The sequence below is a fragment of the Mizuhopecten yessoensis genome, unplaced genomic scaffold (genome assembly GCF_002113885.1).
Source record: "Mizuhopecten yessoensis strain PY_sf001 unplaced genomic scaffold, ASM211388v2 scaffold6383, whole genome shotgun sequence".
Taxonomy (NCBI): Eukaryota; Metazoa; Mollusca; class Bivalvia; order Pectinida; family Pectinidae; genus Mizuhopecten; species Mizuhopecten yessoensis.
In genome coordinates, this window is record NW_018406522.1 from 637,230 (window position 1) to 664,251 (window position 27,022).

The window sequence follows — 27,022 nt, forward strand, 5'->3', positions numbered from 1 at the left end:
ATAAGGAGTTAATCAAATTTACTGACTACATTTTTTGACAGAAACAATATTGTGACATAATACCCCAGATGGCGCTAAATAATGGTTGTCACGACAACCAAAGGGTCGTAAAATGTTTGTTTCACACAACTTATCTTTTGTCTCTCTGCCGTAACGCCTGGAGATACAGCCATTACATGTGGCTTTCTAACTCCCCAGACTTCCAGAAGTGGAACCTACCTACATGTTTCCACGCCAATTTCGGTGATAAAAAAGAATGTATAGAAATTCTATTAAATTTTCTTTATCGTTATTCATTCTCTTTCCTCTGACTTATTGACTATCTGGTTGTTGATAAATCATTAGGGATATGGTCTATTGATTTCTTCAATTCTAAAGTGATAGCATGGTCTAAAAAGTCGTTTTTTATGAGACAATCTCAATATTATACTAAGTGAGAAAATATTGCAATGAAAGTAATAAAACATGCAGTCATTCCTCACTCCCTCAATTAAGTAATGCTGTTGAAATTGTAGTAATATTATAAATTTTTCAAATGAATTGAGTTTTTTTTCCTCCAAAAAATCCACACAACATCAATACTTTGAGTAATGCAATTGACAAATTCTGGAATTTTAATTAGCGATAACAAAGGAAGATTCTTTTTTACTTCATGTCATCCAGCCAACAACATATCCCAGATTTTTATCTAAAAAAAATCCCCGAGCAGAAATTCCCTTCAATTTCATTTAATCATTACTTCAATTATCTTAGATCTCTTCAAAAGGGAAATGCTTCCCAGAAAAGTGGAGGGTTTTCTGAGTATTTCTGAGTGAGTCAAAATCTTTTTTAAATTTTAGAAGCACGTGAGTTGTAGTCCCCAGAAGGAGATAAGGAAGTAGTAAGCTTATGTAACTACATATAGAATTAAAAACAAGCCCAGGGATTCAAGCCCACAGAAAGGAGGTTAATATATGTTGTATGTGTGTGTGACTACAGCATGTTACTTATATGTATGTTGCAATCACATATGTAACAACTGTATGTTATGTTAAAAAAAAACTGGGGTTCTATAAAGTACTCAGAACAGGGCTGAACAGGTATTGTGTATTTGTATCTACCCCTGGGGTTTTATAGTCCACAGAAAGGGGCTGAACAGGTATTGTGTATTTGTAACTACCCCTAGGGTTCTATATATAGTCCTCAGAAAGGGGCTGAACAGGTATTGAGTATTTGTAACAACCCCAGGGGTTCTATAGTCCTCAGAAAGGGGCTGAAGAGGTATTGTGTATTTGTTACTACCCCTGGGGTTCTATAGTCCTCAGAAAGGGGCTGAACAGGTATTGTGTATTTGTAACTACCCCTGGGGTTCTATATATAGTCCTCAGAAAAGGGCTGAACAGGTATTGAGTATTTGTAACAACCCCAGGGGTTCTATAGTCCTCAGAAAGGGGCTGAACAGCTATTGTGTATTTGTAACTACCCCTGGGGTTCTATAGTCCTCAGTAAGGGGCTGAACAGGTATTGTGTATTTGTTACTATATCCCTGGGGTTCTATATAGTCCTCAGAAAGGGGCTGAACAGGTATTGTGTATTTGTAACTATCCCTGGGGTTCTATAGTCATCAGTAAGGGGCTGAACAGGTATTGTGTATTTGTAACTACCCCTGGGGTTCTATAGTTCTCAGAAAGGGGCTGAACAGGTAGTGTGTATTTGTAACTACCCCTGTCATTCCAGTCTTCAAATGAGGGGTGGGAAGGGGCCCTGGGGTGGTAAATCAACACTGTGTGTGCAATCGCAGTATATGGTACATTCTACAAGCCAATGGGTTTTAACTCATTCACCCCTGAAATGTCATAATGAACTATTCCAACCATTGGAATTGGAAGATTTCAAATGTGTCTTCAGGGATGAATGAGTAAATCCTCAGAAATGGTGTAAACTGAGGGACTATAACATGTGTAGCCATGGTTTCTAGGCCTTTAAGAAAAACTTTAAGAAAGAGATGAACAGACAGTTAGTTTTGATTCCTGAACATTATCACGCATAAACAAAGGTTGCATAGTCTTGATAGTGATCCTGGTTTGTTAAATCTGATACAAAACTGGTGGGCTTATTACCAAGCATGGGCTTATTACCAAGCATGGGCTTATCAAAGGATAACTATAGTAGCTACATGCAAAATGGGCATATTAAGCCATGTTGGGGGAGGTTGGGGGGTGGGGAAGGATTTTATTTTGAAATAAGACCACACACTCAATGATTCCACAGTTTATGAGTGCACAGTCACAAAACTCCCACACACCATGGGCTGGTCGTCTGTATTAAGGGTACCTGTCCCACTTAACTGTAGCTTCTCTTATACACAGTAACCTCCCCTTAATCTAATTTTAGATATAACTGTAGCACAGTTGGGCCAAAAATATATGACAATTCTGTTCATCTGGTAGCAGTCAGTTAGAGCGATAGTAAAACAATCGAAAGTCCAGAATTTTAATCCGAGTCTAGCTCCGCTGAGGTTTACACTCAGAACACTTTTGCTGGTAATATTTTATTTCATCATAAAAGTCCCGAAAGGGATGCTTTATGATTTATTTTCCAAAAAGATTAATCAAAGCTATAGCCGTGCTGGAAAAAACAGTTTCCGCTGTGTAGTTTCAGTTTTTGGCAGTGGTACGGGGATCCTTAAAATATCCTGGCCATTCTAAACTGTGTGATTGGTCATAGTGTGTAAGCTTTCATTTTATAATGGTATTTCCTTTATATAATCTCCACAAGAACAACTGAATGAGAATGTTTGACACTCTGAACATTTAAAGTGATGAGAAATATTTGTGTGTATATGAATGTAATCTTTTACAGGATATATCCACTTGTATACTCAAATGGCCTACATCACTTAAATTCTAAATATAGGATATGATTCGTCAGAAAAACAAATACAGAAAACCATCGGCCAATCAATTAACAGGAATTAAGAAAAGTACGCCTTCATACCAGGACGCATACGACACATTGGACGATTTATGAAATTTAATGATTATTTTTAAATCTTCAATAACTTGTCTACACTTATAAAATTTTACAAAAATACCCTTTTTGTGATTCAACGGAAATTTAGTCACTTTCACATGACATCAAGCCTTAATCATCAATTTCTATTCAGTGAATTGTAAATAAAGCAATAATTTCTTAATTTATTTCTGAATTTTGATGTAAATTCTATTACTGAAAAATACAAAATTTAAAAAAAAATATTGAGAATTATGTTAACTGAACTGTTCATATTAATATAGAATTAAAACGAAAATAAAATATGTGAGTCTTAATGTTTCCAATGTATGTAATACACTGTACCTTTAGGTAGCTGCTATATGATATCAACAGTGGTACAAGCTATAACAGAAACCAGCCCAAACCATGTTAAAACATCATTAACCCTTTCACCCCTATGTAACTTTAGTAGACTCTACCATGCATTTATCTGGATGAGTCCATTATGGTCTACAGTGGTGAAAGGGTTAACTTGTTGTCAATAGATCTAGAGTTCTGAACGACAATTTTGAATTTATTTTATGGTTTTTTTATGAATATAAATAGGAAGACTTCTTTAAATACAAAAAAATTGTTACAAGAATACAATGTTCAGATTTCCATCTACTTTGGAAATTTCTCTAACATTTTAACCTGGACAAGATGGCAGCTGTGGCAGCCTCTTGGATTCCTGACCAATCAAAACATAACAACACATAGACAGGGCCTGGTACTAAACAGTTCTATGAAGTTTCATTGAAACACCTTCAGTAGAACTGGAGTTAATGCATAGAATAGATTTTCAACGTGGCCATCTTGGATATCTGACGGACCTGAATTATTACATACTTGTGTTTGGGCTATTTACAAAATATTTCAATGAAATTTTATTGAAATTCATTTAACAGGATTTTAATTTTAGTTAAGATTTGAAATCATAATGCACAATGGACGACTGACAACCAAAGATGAAGATGGATCATAATAGAGCAACAGGTCCCCCTGAGACTCTATCAGGTGACCTTAGAATAGCCATAATGTTTCATGTCATTTAAATTGTAAAACACTGATGTGAGATGGGAAGCCCCCTTTAGTTATTAATCAAGAAAACTGTTAATATAATGCTGTTTTTACTTATTCTCAACTCTATATGTCCTTTATATGTAAAGATTTTGGCAATAAAATATGTTTAAAACTAATTTGTATGTTAATTCGATGTTTGTAATTTATCAAAAGAACTTGTCCATTTCCAACAGGAAATATGTTACTGAGATGTTAATCTTTAGACGGGTATCACAGAGTCAATACTCCTAGTGACTTAGGTCCTGGTCAGGGTCAGAATAATATGTAATATGACCAAATGGGATGCCATATTCTACCAAGACAAATTCAAAAGAAGTCTGATAGAAAATGAAGGACAAACAGAAAAGAACGAGGGAGATTGTCATACTGGACTAAAACTCGAAAATAGAGAAGTACATAATTGGCATCATAGGAACCAATGTTTAAAACTGCACCAAACCTTTACAGTTTCGGTAGTTTGACATCGGTAAATTTAATGGCCCATTAAAGTCTGAACTGAAAACCTACAGGAGGTTTTGATTATGGTCAGCGTGGTCAGTTTGTAGCCAGTAAAAGTGACCAGATGTTTGTTCACCTATTTCAAGTTTTCATGGCTTTGGTTTCCTGTGTTTCATGTGCACAGATACAGGGTGGAAATGGAATGTGTCTGGTTAGAGTGGTCAAGCTAATGTTTACTTTTCTATAGGAACAAACTGACCGTTATCTCTGGACCAACCCACTGACCTGGGTTTGGGCTGGACTGGTCATTCACTTTAACTACTGGTCAACATATTGTAATCCTCCCTAATTCTGCAATGGAGCCTGAAATTCAATAGTCTGGACTGGACACTTGAGGAGCTATCTCAATGTTTTTGAAAACAGATTTGACAATAGGTGTGGTTCCATTACAGGGACAATTAGAACTCACTGGGAGCCAGATATCTGGGATTTAAAATCATACTTGTCAAGTTTCCCAATTTTGGAGGGAAATTAGCAATCTTTCACCTTCTTTACAATCTTTTGCCTTTTCAAATATGCTAAAATTAAATGTATTTCTTGCATAAATTAACTAAAATTATGACATAATACACTGTTATTCTGTCAAATAGCAATGTGTTTCTTAGATTTTTCTTTTGTAGATTTTATCAACAGTGGTAGAATGCAGCTTTATTGATGGCATTCAGCAATAGATCTTCATTCACAGAGTGGTCGCTCAGACAGGGCTTTTCTCTGACACAGAGTATTTCAAGACAGGTGGTCTAACATGACAATTAAAGCTGGTCTAACAAGACAGGAGATCTCTATAGACAGGGCGTGTCTCTCTTGACAGTGTGGAAAACTAAGACAGAATGGCCTTACATATGGAAAGAGGAAGGATGGTCTTACAAGACAGTGATACCTCTATAGACAGGTGGTCTCTATAGACAGTGATACCTCTATAGACAGGTGGTCTCTATAGACAGTGATACCTCTATAGACAGGTGGTCTCTCAAAAAGTACCTATGAGAGTAAATTAAAGTAAAAATACACTGTAATACAGCATGTATATGTACCTAAATAGGAAGAGCAGCAGTGTTTCTACTAACCCCCCCCCCAGTTTTTCACTCCTGGTGGGAGATCCTTTAATCTCCATCATTCTTTCCAGATATGATCTTCTTCCATATAAATATAACTGTACAGTGGAGAGTTCAATCAGAAAATCTCCCTTAAGCTTACCCTAGGAGCCCTCTATAGGTTATATAATGTGTATATACATAGACAGCTAGGTGTCAATCTTTAATATAGAACCTTCTACATGAATCATATATGTAGGTTACGTTCTAAAAACTGATTCCCACATATACTACACCACTACACTGAAGGTTGTTAAGATGCCATCACCCCTGGCTGCAATTTTTGTTTTTCTCATCAATTTCAATAATTTCTCTCCCCCCCCCCTACCTCCCCTAACCTACATACTTCACACCACTTGTAGACCAGGAGCAATACTAGTAAAAACCAATGTGTGATATGTTACCACAGAAGGCTGGCTGAACAGCCCAGAGAGCCAATTTTGTTTACATATTTTTCTGGCCTATAAACTTGATAACTCTCCCAATACAAACTAGATAGCTACACAAATTACCTTGATAAGGGCGCCCCTACTAAATTATACCTAAATATAAAATGCTGGATTTTATCTTACGTACCTTTCTACGAGCATGCTTTCTCCAACCACAGATGCATGGCATGGTCGAGGCGAATATACTCCAAAAGCGAAAGTGTTTGAAAGCGAAAAAGTTTTGACAGGGGTCAAATCCGAAAGTTCATGGCACTATCACTCCTCCCGAGCCCCACGAGCCAGCAGCCAGCTCTTCACAGAGGGAACTGGTCAAATTATAATTGGACCTCCCTATATCAGTGGGCAGTTGATTACCGCACCATGTTTACAAATAATTACTTATCAGTGGTCCACTATGGTCAGTACTGTCCATTCCTAGTGGTCAAATCTCAGGGGTCACTCTAAAATCTCTCAGTGGTCAGCAAACACAGGGCTATGTTACATCACAGTACCCCGGTGTTAATTCAACTAGTGTTCCAAACATACAAATACACCCAACATGATAAAAACTATAGGTAAGCCGGCCGGACAATAAACTAGACAAGGGGCTAATGCGGGACCTTTTAACTCATTCCTGTATTATCATCAGTTTACTAGACAGTAAAGTTTTAACTCTATGGTACTGTGAGACAGCTAGGGCCCTATATGACTATACGCTAATATCACAATCTCATTTGAACCTGAATCACAAATTCCTGTTACGGTACAGCTTTGAACTTCAATCCTACTAAAACTACAGACAGTATGACTCGTATAAACTACCTGTTATGTACGTATAACTCCAAAATTGATTTATGGTAAGGGTACAACATAATACTTGTCATCGAAACCTTTCAGAATAACTCCAAACTTACTTCATAGTAAACTAAAACATCCCTGAAATGGTTAATCAGTACAACTTTAAAATTAAACTATTTATAAAACACATCACAGTTTTAGACTTCAAACTTTAAAACTAAGAATTCCAACATCATAAGGAAACTGTATACTTGAGCACAGATACAAACCCAAGTTTACTACAACCATATATATCACAGAAAAAAAAGACCATAGAGTTTTAAAATTCTTTCCAAGTGAAATCCAATCTTAATGATTCATGAAGCTAATTGAATTCAAAATTTACTTTAAAATCCTGCATCAAAGTAGAACAGAACAGATTTTAAATTAAATCCTGTATCATATTACAGTTCAGCTTAAAATTCCAAACTTACTTTGAGTTCCTGTTTCTTAAGACAGTACATTTTAAAACTCCAACCTCACTATAAAATCCAATATTGTAATGCAGTGAAACTTCGAATTTCTACACTTTCTATTAAATCCCATATCACATCATACCATATTACAGCTGATAGTGAATATATAAGTGTCTGAAGTACCATTACGAAAGATCGGGACTTCCAACAAAAAATATCAGTCACATCGTTAACTCCCCCACCTCTCACAGAAACGATATAAAATTCCCTGGACACAGAAATTCTTCCTAGAAGAAAACTATCCGTCAAGTGTTTCATATGACTCTAGTCCAATAAGTATACTTATATCTCGGTCCAATTAAGTGGTGGGAGAATTAATTACACATGAGGGTGACGTAACGATGATTTTACACATCCAAGTACTTCACAGCTGATCACGAACATGTATGAGTTATACACCGACCTCTAGGGCTGATATACAGAGTCTACTACCAGTGTAAGGTCACATATCGTCAGGCTATAATCAATACTGTAGGTGTGTATATACCTTTAATTACTGTTTGTTTACGTTAAGGTGTTGCAGGTATATCACATATAGACCTGTATATGGCATTGAACATCGTTTGGCATTATATCTGGAGTAAAACCTGTCTATAACAGACTCAACTATTTTTATACCACATATAGACCTGTATATGGCATTGAACATTGCGTGGCATTATATCTGGAATTAAACCTGTCTATTACAGACTCAGCTCGCTATTAAGAATCTCCTTTATACACAGGTTATTAGAAAGGACAGGTATTTCATGTTATACAGGTTTTTATCTTCTTCCAAATGTCAGTTTATAGACCGTTGGCTTTTATGTATTTTTTATAGGAATGTCACATAATCAAGTTGCTATCTTTTATACTTAAATGGTTCTCAGAGTGCTGGTGTCCATGAGAACCGTCTGAACAAGGTTTTGCAGTGTACGTTCAGCAGAATATGACATATCAGTTATAGTAGTCCCACCCCTGTTCCACTGTGTACAAGTCTCGATAAGTAATTTTCTTGTTAAGTTTCTGTTAATATTTCCTATATATTCATATAAAGACAATTAATACTTGCAAGTTCCTTAATTTTCAGGGAGCATTTTGAAGTTATTGACATTTATATTGCAGAAACGTGTTTACATATCAAACATCTAACCCCTGTAGCAACAGAAATGTTTCTGTGATAAAGGAAATTGTAAAAGTAAAAGTTTTTTATCCTTTGTATGTAACTCTCTATTTTATAAATTGGCAAGCAACGTTAAGTCAGAAAATACAATACAAATTAGAAATCCTTTTCATTGGAAGTATAACACAGAGCTCTCGGACTCTTCATTTTAAAAAGGCTGTCATTTATATTTCCGAAAATGATTCTATTTTGTAAAAGTGAGGTCTAAATTAATGATCTCACTTGGAATGGAGGATTTATGATCAGGGTCAAAACATCCAACCATCTGTTACAATGTTTAAGCTCAAAGTAATGTCTGTGAACATTATATATTAATATATAGACATAGTGATGTTTTTAAGTTTCTGTTTGTATTAAAAACATCACTAACTGTCATAGAGTGTGGAGCCAGAGACTTTACTGTATTCTACCTAATGAATGCCCTTTGCACTTAGCGATCAGGAAAATCATTGCAAAGCCTTCCAAAAACCTTAAAAAAATCACCATCGTGGCCTTTTTTATGTAAATTGGTTAATTATTGGTTAACGGAAGGGACTCTCGGACCAGAAAACAGGATATATAGGGGGTGCTTTTATTGGACTAGCGCATTTATTAGGTCAAATATGGTATATTAATCAATATTTCTAGTATAAAACAAAAACATGGTCAATAAAATTCTGGTTTCCATGAGCAAGAAGCAAACATTAACATTTTTTTTCTCTCTCCACATTTCGGTGACAATGACATCATCATCATCTCTATCACAAACAGATATTTATATTTTTCTGGTATCTGCTCTCTTACCTCGCCGGCAATTGTTACATTGTTTCGACTAACAATAGTTGTGTTGTGTATTGAACCAATCCCTAGTAATACAGATACGGACACGCCTTATACTCTCAGCGCTGGCCTTCACACTTAACAGACTACAGATTACAGCACTCGGAACACTCAGGACTCCGAAGTGTCTTCCCTGTGATGGTAAATATTATCGACTGATGATAAGTTCTGTACAGATTACCAATTTCTGTCAAACCAAGTTTTTCTTCATCCTGTAAAACCATCAGTCAAACCAAAGGTTTCCTTAATTTGTCAAAGTTTTACTTTTGTCACATAAGACTTTTTTAAACCTCGGACAAAACAAAGTTTACAAATTGCATTCTTACATTATCAAAGAGATCTGATATGAAAATGTATGGGGTCACCGGCCCGACTTTAGGGGTTTTCTCCGGTTTCCTCGCGCAGTAACACTCCCCTACCCACCAACACCCTCACGCTAACAACTGGGCCAACAAGAGTTATTAATATAAGTTGAAATAATTTGTGTCATAATTGTTGTAAAATAAATGGCAATTTCTTTGTGTAAAATACAATAAAGTGCATTCACACTTATCAAAGTCAAAATCTGCACATAAAAACACATATCAAAATACAGATTTTACATTATAATCCATAAGATAGAGGCAGGGTGCTTTGGGTCAGACTATTTATTGGCAATAAGCCCTGAACCCATATCTATTAAAGTTCCCCTAGGCTTATTACAGCATTTATGCTGTATACATCCAAAAGAAAAAAATAAAGCATCAATGTCACATGAGACAAAATTTTACCATATATATAATTAATTATCAGTTACCTTGGCCTTTTAAGCCAACCTTATTTACCGGTTAAATCAAGTAATTACTTTAACTAGCCTTATCAAGTTTTACTTTCTCATACTGTTAGACTTCCTCTACCTTTTTCAGTAACAAGAGGTCCAATGGGCCTGCATCGCTCACCTGGTATAAATCTGACAATTAAAAGTCGACTAAAATACAGCTACAGGCAGAATATCAGTGTGACCTTGAATGTCAAACAATGACATTAGGTTGAAAGTGGGTCAAGGTCATTCATTTGAACAAATTTGGTAGCCCTGATTGCTACAGGCCAAATATCAGTACCCTTGGCCTTTTGTTTATTGAAAAGTTGTTTGAAGATTTCAAGACATTTGACACCTGTGACCTTGAAAATGGATGAAGGTCATTTATTTGAACAAGCTTGGTAGCCCTTCATCCCAGCATGTTACTGGCCAAATTTAAGCGCCCTAGGCCTATTGGTTATTAAGAAGAAGTTGTTTAAATGGTTTAGACATATTTGACCCCTGTGACCTAGAATATAAGTCAAGGTCATGTATCTGAACAAACTTGGTAGCCCTTCATCCCAGCATGCTTCTGGCCAAATTTAATTACCTTAGGCCTCTTGGTTATTCAGAAGAAGTTGTTGAAAGGTTTTCAACATATTTGACCCCTGTGACCTTGAATATAAATCAAGGTAATTTATTTGAACAAAGTTGGTAGCCATTTATCCCAGCATGTTACTGGTCAAATTTAAGCACCCTAGGCCTATTGGTTATTAAGAGGAAGTTGTTTAAATGGTTTAAACATATTTGACCCCTGTGACCTAGAATATAAGTCAAGGTCATGTATCTGAACAAACTTGGTAGCCCTTCATCCCAGCATGTTACTGGCCAAATTTAAGCACCCTAGGCCTATTGGTTATTAAGAAGAAGTTGTTTAAATGGTTTAAACATATTTGACCCCTGTGACCTAGAATATAAGTCAAGGTCATGTATTTGAACAAACTTGGTAGCCCTTTATCCCAGCATGTAACAGGCCAAATATCATCACCCTAGGCCTCTTGGTTATTCAGAAGAAGTTGTTGAAAGGTTTTAAACATATTTGACCCATGTGACCTTGTATATAAATCAAGGTCATTTATTTGAACAAAATTGGCAGCCCTTCATCCCAGCATGTTACTGGCCGAATATCATCACCCTATGCCTCTTGGTTGTTCAGAAGAAGTTGTTTAAAGAATTTAACATATTTGACCCCTGTGACCATGAAAATGAATGAAGGTCATTTATTTGAACAAACTTGGTAGCCCTTCATCCCCGCATGCTTCTGGCCAAATATCATCACCCTAGGCCTTTTGGTTACTGAGAAGAAGTTGTTTAAAGTAAAATGTTGACGACGGACGGACGACGGACGACGCACCATGCTATAAGCTCACTTGGCCCTTCGGGCTAAAATCTGAACCCTTTCACCCCTATGTCACTTTAGTAGACTCTACCATGCCTTGATCTAGATGAGTTCATTATGGTCTACAGTGGTGAAAGGGTTAAGGTTTTCTAATTCTGTATATCCAAGCTTTACACCGATCTTTCTAATTGACTGTTTGGCCAAGTGAACTTTTATCTTAAGGCTCCCTGTCCCACTGCAGCAAAACACTAGAGAGTTCCACTGTAGTTTATTACAGATACAGTAATCTCCCCTTAATTTAATTTTGAATATAACTGTTGTGGGTTCGGGCCAAGGACTTACTAGCCCTGCTAGTTATAGGGGCTGCATTATGATTAGAGGTCAAGGACTTACTACTGATCAGGTAGCCCTGCTAGGTAGAGGGGCTGCATTATGATTAGAGGTCAAGGACTTACTACTGATCAGGTAGCCCTGCTAGGTAGAGGGGCTGCATTATGATTAGAGGTCAAGGACTTACTACTGATCAGGTAGCCCTGCTAGGTAGAGGGGCTGCATTATGATTAGAGGTCAAGGACTTACTACTGATCAGGTAGCCCTGCTAGGTAGAGGGGCTGCATTATGATTAGAGGTCAAGGACTTACTACTGATCAGGTAGCCCTGCTAGGTAGAGGGGCTGCATTATGATTAGAGGTCAAGGACTTACTACTGATCAGGTAGCCCTGCTAGGTAGAGGGGCTGCATTATGATTAGAGGTCAAGGACTTACTACTGATCAGGTAGCCCTGCTAGGTAGAGGGGCTGCATTATGATTAGAGGTCAAGGACTTACTACAGATCAGGTAGCCCTGCTAGTTAGAGGGGCTGCATTATGATTAGAGGTCAAGGACTTACTACAGATCAGGTAGCCCTGCTAGGTAGAGGGGCTGCATTATGATTAGAGGTCAAGGACTTACTACAGATCAGGTAGCTCTGCTAGTTAGAGGGACTGCATTATGATTAGAGGTCAAGGACTTACTACAGATCAGGTAGCCCTGCTAGGTAGAGGGGCTGCATTATGATTAGAGGTCAAGGGTTCAAATCCCAGTCTGGTTCAGTTGCATTTATTTTTTCAGAACACTATATTCTTCATTTTTTCATATCGCTTGTTCCATTTTTATTTTTTCTTCTTCATAAAAGTTTGTTCATTCTTATTAAGAACGATTAATCAAATTTATTGTAACAGCAATGAAAAAGTTTCCAGTTTATTTTTACATTTTTTGGTATAGGATCAGCAATACTTAATTACAAGTGTAACCAATTATTACCTGTCCAGTTCAACCAAGTATTACCTGTCCAGTGTAACCATGTATTACCTGTCCAGTGTAACCAAATATTACCTGTCCAGATCTACCAAGTATTACCTGTCCAGCTCTACCAAGTATTACCTGTCCAGCTCTACCAAGTATTACCTGTCCAGGTCTACCAAGTACTACCTGTCCAGGTCCACCAAGTATTACCTGTCCAGTTCTTCCAAGTATTACCTGTCCAGTTCTACAAAGTATGAACTGTCCAGTGTAACCAAGTTTTACCTGTCCAGTTCTACCAAGTCTTACCTGTCCAGTTCTACCAAGTATTCCCTGTCCAGTGTAACCAAGTATTATTTGTCCAGTGTAAGCAAGTATTACCTGTCCAGTTCTACAAAGTATGAACTGTCCAGTGTAACCAAGTTTTACCTGTCCAGTTCTACCAAGTATTCCCTGTCCAGTGTAACCAAGTATTTCCTGTACAGTTCTACCAAGTATTCCCTGTCCAGTGTAACCAAGTATTTCCTGTACAGTTCTACCAAGTATTACCTGTCCAGTCCTACCAAGTATTACCTGTCCAGTTTTGCTAACTATTACCTGTCCAGTGTAACCAAATATTACCTGTCCAGATCTACCAAGTATTACCTGTCCAGTTTTGCTAACTATTACCTGTCCAGTGTAACCAAATATTACCTGTCCATTTCTACCAAGTATTACCTGTCCAGCTCTACCAAGTATTACCTGTCCAGTCCTACCAAGTATTACCTGTCCAGTTTTACCAAGTATTACCTGTCCAGTTTTGCTAACTATTACCTGTCCAGTGTAACCAAATATTACCTGTCCAGTTCTACCAAGAATTACCTGTCCAGTTCTACCAAGAATTACCTGTCCAGTTCTACCAAGCATTACCTGTGCAGTGTAACCAAGTATTACATGTACAGTTCTACCAAGAGTTACCTGTCCAGTTCTACCAAGCATTACCTGTGCAGTGTAACCAAGTATTACATGTCCAATTCTCCCAAGAGTTACCTGTCCAGTTCTACCAAGCATTACCTGTGCAGTGTAACCAAGTATTACATGTCCAATTCTCCCAAGAGTTACCTGTCCAGTTCTACCAAGCATTACCTGTCCATTGTAACCAAGTATTACATGTCCAATTCTCCCAAGAGTTACCTGTCCAGTTCTACCAAGCATTACCTGTGCAGTGTAACCAAGTATTACATGTACAGTTCTACCAAGAGTTACCTGTCCAGTTCTACCAAGCATTACCTGTCCAGTGTAACTAAGAGTTACCTGTCCAGTGTAACCAAATATTACCTGTCCAGTTCTACCAAGTATTACCTGTCCAGTTCTACCAAGTATTACCTGTCCAGTGCAATCCTTTATTACCAGTGTAAGTGTTACCTGTTGTGTCGAGTCATGTTTGAAGGTATGAAAGTTTCTTTACAGTATTATACTACATCAAAGTTTAATATTATCTGTCGTAGATTATTAACCATGTATCAGAAATAGGTTATCTTAAGATAACGCAAAAATGTTGGAGTAATCTGTGCTGGGATGGCGTCAATGTTTGTTGACGTGTATCATTGTAACATGGTCACACTTCCTATACTGGGGCGCGGATCAATCTCTAATCAGCGGGCAAACATTAGGATCCATATCTGATGTCTCCTTCTTTTGGTGTATCACATACCAGGAAATCTTGAAAATATGGGCTCCACCGTCTGCATAAACACTTAAGGATATAGAAGGAGGGTTTTCAACCATATAGTTCATATAGAAAGACGTCACCTGATCATACAACTCAATTTTTTAAATGCTAAATATTCTTGAAGGAGTACAGAACCAAAAACAGCTAGGATTCAGTTCTCCAAGTCAGATGCCTATTGTGGAATTGAGGTTATTTAATCAGAAAGACAGTTCTTTAAATATTATAAATATTTTAAATAGCTTCTATGGAATCACATTTAATGATTCAATATAGTGAAAGAAAACTGTAAAGTTCTAAAATAGTAAGAAATAAGTCAAGACTTAAAACTTTGGGCCGGTAATATGTCGCTTCCTTTAGTCAGCCACAATCACCTTGAATCTTATTCACTGAACTCCTTTAAGGATTCATGTCCCACTGCCGGCAAACACTAAAGAGTTCCAATGTACTTTTTCTCATATAGTCAGTAACCTCCCCTTAATTTTGTTTTGAATATAACTGTAGTGGTAATGGGTCTGAGAATTACCGTTGACTGGGTATATATATATATTAGTTAGTCAGAGCGACATATTGTGACCCGAGGACCAGAGTTTGAACACCAGCCTAGCCCAGTTGCATTTTTACTTTCAGACAATTAACTCTTGTCAATATATCCTTCTTGTTTATTTCATTTTTCTTACTTTTATTTTTAAAGTTCAACAAGTTATATAAGGTTTATTTTAAGAAACTATTTAATAAAGGTACTGTCAAGCCATTAAAAGTTTGTTTCCAATTTATAGCTACAGTTTTATGCTCTTCTAAATAAATACCAGAAAGGATATAAAGTATGGTTATGGATGCATGGTATTGAATGTATACATGCAGAGGCAAGGTAAAACCTGCAAGTCCTTGAATGTGGTGGTAAGCATAGCCAGTTGGGATGAGATTTTGACTTCTTGTATGCTGTGTATCTGTTTATTACTGCATCACTAACAGAAATACATGTTGTTAAAAGTGCCCCATACAAATGTATCTTTAACTCTGAACGCAATTAAGAGCAATACATTTTATACCATATTAATACATAATACGGATTATTTAATCATTTAAGAGGTTAATTTTACGCTTGATTTTATCAGTACTTCTGTTTGTTTGTTTGTTTGAGTGGTTTTCACTACTGAGTAGTTCGATTATCAAGCAGTATTTCCTTTCCTGTGACTATATATATGTATATATATTTACCACACAAAGGGAGACAACTACAGCACAATCTCTACCTGATGTAGTTTATCCAGGTAGGATAGTTAAGAACACAGATATAATCTGTCAGACATAGATATTGTTATTGATATGTAATGTCTATATACAGCCTGATGTCAACACCACATAACACTGTTATCTTTGTTTATTTCTTTTGTTAAATGTTGGCTGTATTTATGTCACTGTGTAACTGTGTTAATTACAGGGATCTGCACTGTTAACGAGAGCCTTTCGTACATATGGTGCCATAGATATCCTTCTGTACATATACAGACTTGTGACACTGATGGTCCTCGTATGGTTTTATTACAATCAATGGCAAAAACATTTACACCATTCTAGTCCGACCAATATTCACCCAGTATTAATTTTGCCCAACATAAGTATTTCCTATGTATATATAGTTAGCTGTTCTACATTCTCTACCATGATTTTCTCCCTTTAGGGTGAAAAAAACATTCAGTCTTGATTCAGAAATGGGATGTCTATAAAGATTTTTTAAGATCTTCTTCCTCGTTCCCCACCCCCACCCCCCCATCAAACCAAAGAGACAGAGCAGAGAGGGAGATATCCCCTTTTTATTTTCTGGAGGAGTTGAGACCTTTGATATCCTTGCAAAAAAGGTTTTTCAAAAAAATCATTTTAATATAAACTTGTACGAATCCGTAGAGATTGTCCATCCTCTAATATCATTTCATCAAACACGTTGACAGGGAAAACCAAAGAAATTTCTAAACAAATTGAGCAGACCAGTCCTGTTTTTGATACCCGATCCGGTGAAGGACTTTAAAAGGTAATTAAAACTTATTCATATTTTTTTTCTATCTTGTCTTATATAGAGTTGTACACTTTCAGATTAGAAGACATTGATGGTATTATCTGATTGTATTCGATAACATTTGAAGGTCAAAATGTGTTTGAGGATCGTTAAAAGCCAAGCTTCCTAAACATCCGTTATCAGTATTCATTAGATCTGATATGACGAGGAGCAATTATAGCTAATATCGCAATAATACTATTGATTGATATGTTTTTTCATTCATGAATAACTTCTATCAGAGTTCCATTCCACAGAGGATAGAGACAACTCCCCTTAATTGTCCACGGTCACATACTATGTCGTTCATGGCCTGTGTATGGCCTTCATGGGTTCAGTCAGTATCTAGATTGTGGGTTATACACAGTGGCAGATCCAGATACCTATCTGGGGGGGTTTCCAAATGTCTAGAGGGGGGGGGGGGTTCAAAGGGGGGAAAAATTGAGGAAAATACATGATTTTTAAAGAAAATTCTCAGGGTGGTTGGGTTCTTGAAGCCCAAAAACCCCTCTGGATCCGCCAATGATACACTGTGGTCACTTCACTAGGGGTCTTAGGGCCTCTCATGTACAGGTACAGGCTAAAAAAATAATTCCAGAGCAAAGAAAAGAGATCGTTTCACCTTAATGCATATTGATTAGTAACTTAACTCCTTAGTGTGAAACTAAGAACACATTTTAGTAGATAAGCTGTCAAATATCAATTAATTAAAGAATTATGGAAGTTGCTGTTGTGAATATGCAGTATGTGTACCTGAAAAACTGTAGACACTTAGCATATATTTGATTTTTGATTTAAACATGTTTTTATTTGCATTTATTATACAAAAGGGGTTGGTGAAGTGGTTACAGCAGAAATGTGTCTTTTAACCAGAAAAATGTGTTGGTCATACCTCCTAAGTTCATTTCAAACACAGAACAATCCCCGACTGAATTCTCCTTGGAAAACGTCACACTGGAACTCTTCTTTATTGGAGATACAAAAGACAGTGCTGGACAATCTACCTTAAGGTAAAGGGTACCAATGCATCAATTATAAGGATTTTTTTCTGGCTAAGAGTTACTTCCCTTGACAAATTTACACTTTGCGGCCAGTTAATTGAACACATATTGTGATGATGTGCTTGTATAATTCTTACATGGCAAAATTGGTAAGGTGTAATATTTGTAAAAGTCCAGAGTTTGACTCCTGAATTTTTTCTTGGTTTTTTTATATTTTATTTTTATTTTCAAATTTGAAACAACTATAATTTTGTAAAATACATGGCAACACATTGTTTTTATGGAATATTTCTTTTGAAAAGGACTTGAACAAATATTTCACGATAGAGGTAATACTATCGTTAAACTTATAGGTACCCTCTACCGTAATTGACATGGAACTTTAACAGTATGTTGCATTACACAGAAGTGACACAGGTGCCATGCCTGCTTTCTCCATGCATTCATTCAGAAAATTGTTTTCTGGTCAATTTCCTCTGTTTTATTTCATATTAAAGTGATATCACGACCAATTCTCTTTGTGGACAGAATGACAGGATCCCAGTTGCTGTTTTATATCTAATTCACCCAGAATCAATTGAATGTGTTCTGCTCAATTTCACATGTTCAGAGGTCTGCACATTGTCATCATCAACTTGATGATTATACCTGCACGCTGTTGACACGGAAACAACACTTGGCATGGTAACAATATCCCGGTTTTTGTTACAATATCTTTGTAGCAATTTGCCTGCTACACAATTTAGAATTCAATGCAAACGTATACTGAAATCATTCTTTTCTTTTCGTTTTTCCTAACATTTTGCACTAAAATGAAATAATATGTTGTTGAAATTACGTCGATCAGGATGAACTCAAAGAGTATGTTCTCTTCAACTAATGTAACAATAGTTTTGTTTACAAAATAATGTCGGTCATATTTTTCATTTTATTTCACAAATTTTACAGCCATGGTCTGTTTTATCAATGAAACCAACTCCAAAATCGCTCATTTTTTTTAACTGAATTTCGCAACAACACCATAATCAAGATCTTTAATGATATTGCATGCTATCAGCGTATCAACGTGAGAAAAAAAAATATGACACATTTTATGTCTGCAATTTATACCCAGCCATGCAAAACCAATTATGCAAGTTCATGCACTTTTTTTTTCTTTCTTTATACTTCGTTTGCTATGATGGCAACAATTAAGATACATAGGAAATTCCCTAGAAATCGAGGACAATTAACCCTTTCACCACTGTAGACCATAATGGACTCTTCCAAATTAATGCATGGTAGAGTTCACTCAAGTTACATAGGGGTGAAAGGGTTAATCACACAATTCTGCGACAGAGCCAGTGGACCGTAATTTCTGTACACAAAGGATATCTGCACTTGTACCTGGCTGTCACATGCGCTCAGGAACTATTTCATTGGTTGTCAATGCAGTTGACGTGGAAACACATCCTTTGATGCAATATTAGAAGATTTTTAGATAATTTTCCTGTTAATGATGCTGCCTGGAGTTTCCAACTCTCTCATGATCAGCTACGTTACCAATCATTACCATACAGCCTTAGAAGACTAAACTCATAACAAGCATATTGATTCATTATTTACGAGCTCAAGTAGGATTCCAATATCTCATGTGATAACGCAATAATGATCCAACGTCCACACTAAAACCTTCAATCCTTTATTGTCCATTGATTTCGTCGGACGGAGCAACTATTTACAACGGTCAATTTAGTTTCGGGAAATAAGTCCTCTTTATAATGGTTTTTATCCTGGAGTAGTAATCTATCTGGTGTACTTATAAAAAGCTCAGCATTTAATCATAACGACACAATATTCTTTTTATCAAAACTGCATTATTCTGTGATAATTGATGCATATTTTATTGAGAACAAGAACCTCTATGGTGTTAGCTGTCAATCTCCCTGTCGGGGATTATTCAGGTGATACCAGCATGATAATTGGTGATTTTCTTACGGTTTGTTCTATTTTGTTTTTTCAACTTTCAAATTTCCCATGGGAAGGTATACAGATACTGTAAATCTACTAATATAAGCACACTTAAATTTTAGCATATTACCAAATTTTAACAGGTAAGAGCATTTATTCGTCAGTGTATACGTATACACAGTACGTGCAACAGAAACCAACATAAAGAAACTCCAATGACCAGAATCATAATTTTGCACAATATCTCAAATGTGAACATTCCTAACATAAGATTACTGCTAAAATATGCATAACTATTTTCTATACAAAAAGATCATCGTCATTAAATAAAAAAATAAAAATAAAAATATTAACACAAATCACATCTTTTCATTTGATGAAATAAGCATCCCTGTCAGATGCCTCTATCAAGTGTATTGACCAAGCTATTGGTTTTTATAACTTATTTGATGAAATAAGCATCCCTGTCAGATGCCTCTATCAAGTGTATTGACCAAGCTATTGATTTTTATAACTTATTTGATGAAATAAGCATCCCTGTCAGATGCCTCTATCAAGTGTATTGACCAAGCTAGTGGTTTTTATAACTTATTTGATGAAATAAGCATCCCTGTCAGATGCCTCTATCAAGAGTATTGACCAAGCTAGTGGTTTTTATAACTTTCAATAAAACTCGCAGACCCAGAAATATCTCCTAAACTTGCCAATTAGAGATGTAACATGTTTTCTTTTTTTATGTAAAGCAATGATTTTCACCCAACAATTGTTTGATGGTAATTGGTAACCATGGTAACTGAATAAAAAACCAAACAATATAAAAAGATAAAAGAATGATAATGCATTAATCACAGATTAAGGGTCACGGTTGTCCATCCTCACTGTTTGTACTCTGGTCGCCATGGTTTCACAGCAGCTAAATCCACAATTGATTCTCCACTCATGTCCGATTTCTATTGACATAGAAATAACAACAACAACATCAGAAGCTGTGTCGTATTTCCTATTAATTACATCCAGGACCAATCTTCGTGTTTGAAACACACCGTAGGTAGTACAGGGCCACTTTCATTTATCAAGATTCAAACGGTTAGACCAGTTGGACCAGAGATGTTCGTTTATGAAAAAAGGTTGGACCCAGTAATCTGATGCTGCTTTAAGGCAAGCCGTGACAAAGCCTTGCAAGACCTGCATAAACATTTGCAGGTCCACAAGGATTTATACCCGAAAATGTTACATTCAAAAACAGACAAACCAATTGTTCCACATAAACGAATAGACCCTAGATTTCAAATCATACATGAACCTTCAGTTCACAGAAGGTCTGGTTAATGACGTTTTCTGGTTCATACTTGCCAAGTTCTGGTTCATGGGGGGGTTCAATTTAATTAATTAATTACACTGTATGAAAATAGAAATTTTTGAGTGTAGAAAGTTCACGTTCTGACCCTTATAACTGATTGTGGTGTGAATTTTTTTTGAATTGGCAATTGGTTCTGAAACCTTTATATTCTTTTTATCTGTAGCAGAAATTGGCTGGGTCGATCGTCGGCAACCAGGTAGCTCAATTGGTAGAGTGTCTGTCTAGAGTTTGGAAGGTCCTGAGTTTGAACCTCAGTCTGGCTGTTGCATTTCTCTTTCTCCAGTTACAAAATTGGCGAGCTTGCCAACCCTTGTTTCAAGCGTTTGATTTATGCTTGGCAAGGGGATACCCGAACTATGGTTGTAAATAGTGCTGTCTTCAAAGGCGAAGAGTTAGAAAAGGAGGAAGGAATGTAGCGGAACTGGACTGCGTCGATCGTCGGCAACCAGGTGGCTCAATCGGTAAAGCGTCTGTCTAGACTTCGCAGGGTCCAGAGTTCAAACCTCGGTCTGGCCGTTGCATTTCTCTTTCTCCTCTTACACATCTATAATCTATGAATAAATATTCACATGGGAANGACCCAGTTAACTGATGCTGCTTTTAGGCAAGCCTTGACAAAGCCTTGTAAGGCCTGCATAAACATTTGAAGGTCCACAAGGATTTATACCCGAAAATGTTACATTTAAAAACAGACAAACTGATTGTTCCATATAAACGAACAGGCCCCAGATTTTAAATCACACAGGTTAGATTGAGTTAAGGGATTTGTATAGAAGTGAACCTTCAGTTCACAGAAGGTCTGGTTAATGACGTTTTCTTGTTCATACTTGCCAAGTTCTGGTTCATGGCGTTTAATTAAATTAATTAATTACGCTGTATGAAAATAGAAATTTTTGAGTGTCGAAAGTTCACGTTCTGACCCTTATAACTGATTGTGGTGTGAATTTTTTTGAATTGGCAATTGGTTCTGAAATCTTCATATTCTTTTTATCTGTAGCAGAAATTGGCTGGGTCGATCGTCGGCAACCAGGTAGCTCAATTGGTAGAGTGTCTGTCTAGAGTTTGGAAGGTCCTGAGTTTGAACCTCAGTCTGGCCGTTGCATTTCTCTTTCTCCAGTTACCAAAATTGGCGAGCTTGCCAACCCTTGTTTCAAGCGTTTGATTTATGCTTGGCAAGGGGATACCCGAACTATGGTTGTAAATAGTGTTGTCTTCAAAAGCGAAGACTTAGAAAAAGGAGGAAGGAATGTAGCGGAACTGGACTGCGTCGATCGTCGGAAACCAGGTGGCTCAATCGGTAGAGCGTCTGTCTAGAGTTCGGAGTGTCCAGAGTTCGAACCTCGGTCTGGCCACTGCATTTCTCTTTCTCCTCTTACCCATTTATAATATATGAAGTATATATTCACATGGGGACATTTTCGTGCTAATTAATTCAAGGCGAAAACTGCCAACATTTTCACACTGCAAAATATTTCCCCTTTTACAGTACTATGTCTAGAAAATATACCGGCATCAAGGTAAACATACATATATATCCCTGCTCTTGCTTTGGTGAAAAACACCCAATTAAAAACTTACGAAATGGAGCTTAATGCAAAGTCTATATAAAGCCTAATTAAGTGAAGCAGAAAATAATGGTCACAGTGACCTACACTGGATATTCTTCTGTAATACCCTACAGATAGTAGTAGAGTAGTGGATTTAAACATATAAAATTAAAACCACAATGACTTCAGGACGGACAGGCAATTTTGAGTACTTTAATAATTAACTCATTCACCCCTGAAATTTCATAATGAACTATTCCAACCATTGACTTGGAAGAGTTCAAATGTGTCTTCAGGGATGAATGAGTTAACATTTTGAGGTAAAAATAAGTTTATTAGATCTCACAAAAGCATCCAACAAAAGATGATGGGATCAATTTTTTGCATAACAGACATATACCGTAAAACCTATCAATATATAATGTTAGTTTGTATGATCTCCTGACCTTTAACCTTCCGATTCGTTGGTCAAAATATTTTGTTATCAATGAATGACCGATACAGCTATTAATCTGTCCTTTATGACATCCACACAAACTTAAAATCGATAGCTGATATAGCAATGACTGAGGGTGCAACACGCTTTATTAAAAAACGATACCTGATGATGTGTATAAAATGAGATAATATGTTCTATCATATAACTATCACACCAGCACTAGAGACTGTTTACGTTAGACTTTAATCTCCACGATACCATCCGAATCTGATACGTGTAGTAAAAGCTTCTAAGTGTGTTTAATCCCCAGTACACTACAGACACTGATAGGTTAGGATGATCATTACTGGTCCTTCTAATGTATCATTCATCTCAAATTATATTTCATTCACTTATACTTTTGTTTTCTGGAAACCATTAGTACAGAAAACATTAAAATATGCCAAAAATTTAAAACGTTGTCTCAAGAAAGGATTCTAAAGAACATAAAATTTCAATTTTTTCCCAATCTCTCCAATAAAGTAAAAAAATCTAAATTCATTCATATTTGAGAAAAATACATCTGTATAACAATATCAAGTTGAAGTCATATTGACGATTGAGCCAACATTTAACATACTTCAGATATCCTGTGATAAGCCCATGCTCACTAATAAGCCCACCTCCTTTAGACACTATTTGATCTGGAAATAACATTTTTCTATACTACTATATATAGACTCAATTTTAGGTATATAATCCCAGTAACCATTATACTACTTCTAACGAACTTAAGGATGTATGGTACCATACTGTATTTCTACTTGATCACATCTAACATGAGAAGGATATATCGACCCACCTTTTTACGTCTGCATTTTAGGCTCTTTTGCCCAGACGTCATGCAAACACCACGTACCCCGTATATCTATACATTTATATGCATATGTTAATAAATGTCCTTTTACCTATGTTAAATGCTGAATTTTATGCCCTTTTTTATCTGCTATATTTATAACTGTCAGTGGAGGAAAACTATTACTCATGTGTCACCCTGGTAAAGTACTAGAATTTCTCTTTAGCTCATTTGATAGGGGGTAAGACTATAGTAAACTAGAGGTCCCAGGTTTGACTCCTAGCGGAGGAATTGAAAAGATAATGACATCTGTTACACATGTGTTAAAAAGTGCATCAGAGTAATTTTACAAATTATATATTATATAAGGCGCCATACAAATGTTGTATATTATTATTATTTATTATTAATTCAAGCCCTGACTGCCCAGCCCTTTACCGTCCTGCCTGAAGATGCAATGTCCTGCTATAGCTGCACTGCCCTTGTTCTGTCTGTTGTACGATACATATTCATGATAACAGTCTTTTTCTTGATCATACAGTATTACCTGCTTTGTTTACCTGTAGTTTTATATAGATAGCTTAATCTACCTGTACCTACCTGTAACCTTGCATAATAACTAGGAATCTATACTTATCAACATACCTGTACAAGGTGTGACATGTGTCACCTTAGCTAAGTAGGGTAATACGTATACATATAGACACAACATGTCCAGGTGAAAGGTGAGCTACCTGTTGATGAGATTATCTGACTTTGAGTGTCAAAGTTTACATACTAATTGTAATGTCTACAGATTAATGCTAATTTTCCTTGTAAAAGTGCATCAATATTAGGTATAATCCACGATCTCAAGAAGGATGATATAACAAACAAACAATAACACTGATCATAAATGAAATGGGATCTAGATCCGTCAATGTTTTTTGACAGGATTTCTTTTCTTTACAGGAAAAATCCTGAAGTAAACGAGCTTTAAGTAAATGAGCTGTAAGTAAATGTAAATATAAGTTAAAGGTTTCTGTATTTTTTACACAATATTTTACTTTTTGCAAAGATTGACTTCAAACTTATTTAAGATCTGAATATTCATTATCCATCAATGCCATTTGATTTACCTAAATTCAAAGCTATATACTGTATCAAAATTGTTAAAATTTCACAGGATGTAATATATAAAGTACAGGTATTTCAGCAATGCCAAATTAAACCTATTCATTTTATTGATTTTATGAAGTGAAAATAAGTATCATTTCAACAATATATACCTGTATCAGTGGCGGATCCAGAGGTTTTTTTTGGGCTTCAGGAACCCCCACCCCACCCTGAGAATTTTCTTTAAAAATCATGTATTTTCACCATTTTCCTCACTTTTTCCCCACTTGGAACCCGGCCGCCCAGGAAATTTGGACACCCCCACCCCTACTTCCCACCCCACCCGCAGAAAGGTCTCTGGATCCGCCACTGTGTATGCAGGATTAGAAATTAATTTTCAATTGGGGTAGTTAAAGTTTCCAATTTTCACTAGTCCATGTGTGAATTTCACTAATTCAATGTTATTCAACAAGGTTATATATATGAAACAATATTAAATTTTGACGAGACAATCGGGCTAGCAGTTTTTAGAATCACGTACTAGTCCAGCTGGAGATTTCACTAGTCTCAGACTATCCGGGCTTCCCTTATTGTATATATCCTAGCATGAACCAAAAATGAACAACACATTTCCCATATTTTACACAAGGTATTTTGAATCATTCAATTTTTTTTAATTAGTTTTATCAAATAAAGATGACCAAAGACATTGGTGCGACGTAGTATCTATTAAATCTGGCAATCTCCCTGTAACAGCACCAGATAGCCCTAGCTGAATGGTCCGCTCGGTATTTATACAGGCTGTAATTATTCGGTGAACCGTATCCTGTTTAATAATGTTTTGTTATCGTTTCACCTCCGCACAATGACGGTGGACGCGAGACCAGAACTCTTTTGTTACAGGACAGTCTGTTAAAGGGATACCTCCTCCATCAACACCGTGAAGCAACATAAAATATTCACGATAATTTGGTAAGAGCCGTCAGCTTCCTGTTTTATTTGACATTGGAAATAATAGGAAGATACACATATGGGTGAAGTATACAGAAAAATTTGTTTTATGTTTCACACCTGCACTCCGTACTTTTTTCGGGGTACTGGTCAATAGAGATATAAAATAGAGATATAAAATATAGAGAACTCTGTACAATGTCGGACGCACACAGGAGGACAAAACAACCTCGGTTCAATCAGATTGTTTTAACGATCTAACAATTTTCAAAAAGATTTTTTTATTGAAATATTACTTTTTACAATTTTTTTGTGTTTCTTGTTTTCAGACATTTTGTTTACCTCGGTTCAATCAGATTATTTTAACGACCTAACAATTTTCAAAAAGAATTTTTTAGTAAAATAATCTTTTTTTACACTTTTTTTGTGTTTCTTGTTTTCAGACATTTTGTTTTGAATCAGTATACAAGTACTGTCAAACCTGTCTTAGCAGACACCTGCAATAAACAGTCACCTGTCGTTAGGGGTTGTTTTTATTTGTTGATAGATGTTAAACAATATTTTGTATTATGTCTTTACTACAACCTTGATTAAGCAGCCACCTGTCTTCAGCAGCCAACATCATAATACAATTGCATTGAAGCATTTTACTATATTTTGTGTCAGGCAATACAGTCATTTTAAGTGTTACTCAAAATTTAAGCGTTTTTCCATTATTTGGCATTTTTACAGATGTTCATCCTTACATTTTCGGTTCAGTACTTGTTTTTTCCAAAATCCTCAATCTAATTCAAAATCTGAACCTAACCCTGACTTTAACCCTAAACCACGTTTTATCCTATATTTTAAATGTAATCCCATATTTTTTAAAGCTACAGGTATGTCCATTTGATGCCATTCATTATCTGATCTGATGACTAAATAGCTACACCTTGAGGAAGCAATGATGCATAGCATACTCTGTTTTCGTATAAAAAAAAAAACCAGTAGAGCATTTCAAAATATGTTAAATTTGTGCAAATAATCTTTAAGTTGACATCTGAATTGCTGCTTGGACCAATTCTATGACAGTCTGGATCTCCTGTTTCCTAACGAGACAGCGTCAGTAGATGCTGGATCTCCTGTTTCCTAACGACACAGCGTCAGTAGATTCTGGATGTCCTGTTTCCTAACGAGACAGTGTTAGTAGATTCTGGATCTCCTGGTTCCTAAC

General features: G+C 36.3%; 1 protein-coding gene across 17 annotated transcripts in view; it reads right to left on the reverse strand.

The window, feature by feature from the left end:
• LOC110452090 (serine-rich adhesin for platelets-like) overlaps positions 1 to 27,022 on the reverse strand; it is a 291,726-nt gene that overhangs the window by 210,589 nt on the left and 54,115 nt on the right. Inside the window, exon 1 of one of the 17 annotated variants that reach the window (XM_021500403.1) lies at positions 7,387 to 7,431. The exons of 15 other annotated variants lie outside the window; for them this stretch is intronic. In XM_021500403.1, the coding sequence (XP_021356078.1) occupies positions 7,387 to 7,416 (30 nt within the window). In that variant the 5' untranslated portion in view covers positions 7,417 to 7,431. Of the gene's footprint in view, positions 1 to 6,263; positions 6,327 to 7,386; positions 7,432 to 27,022 lie in introns of those variants that run through there. One more of the 17 variants, XM_021500402.1, reaches the window with a different exon arrangement.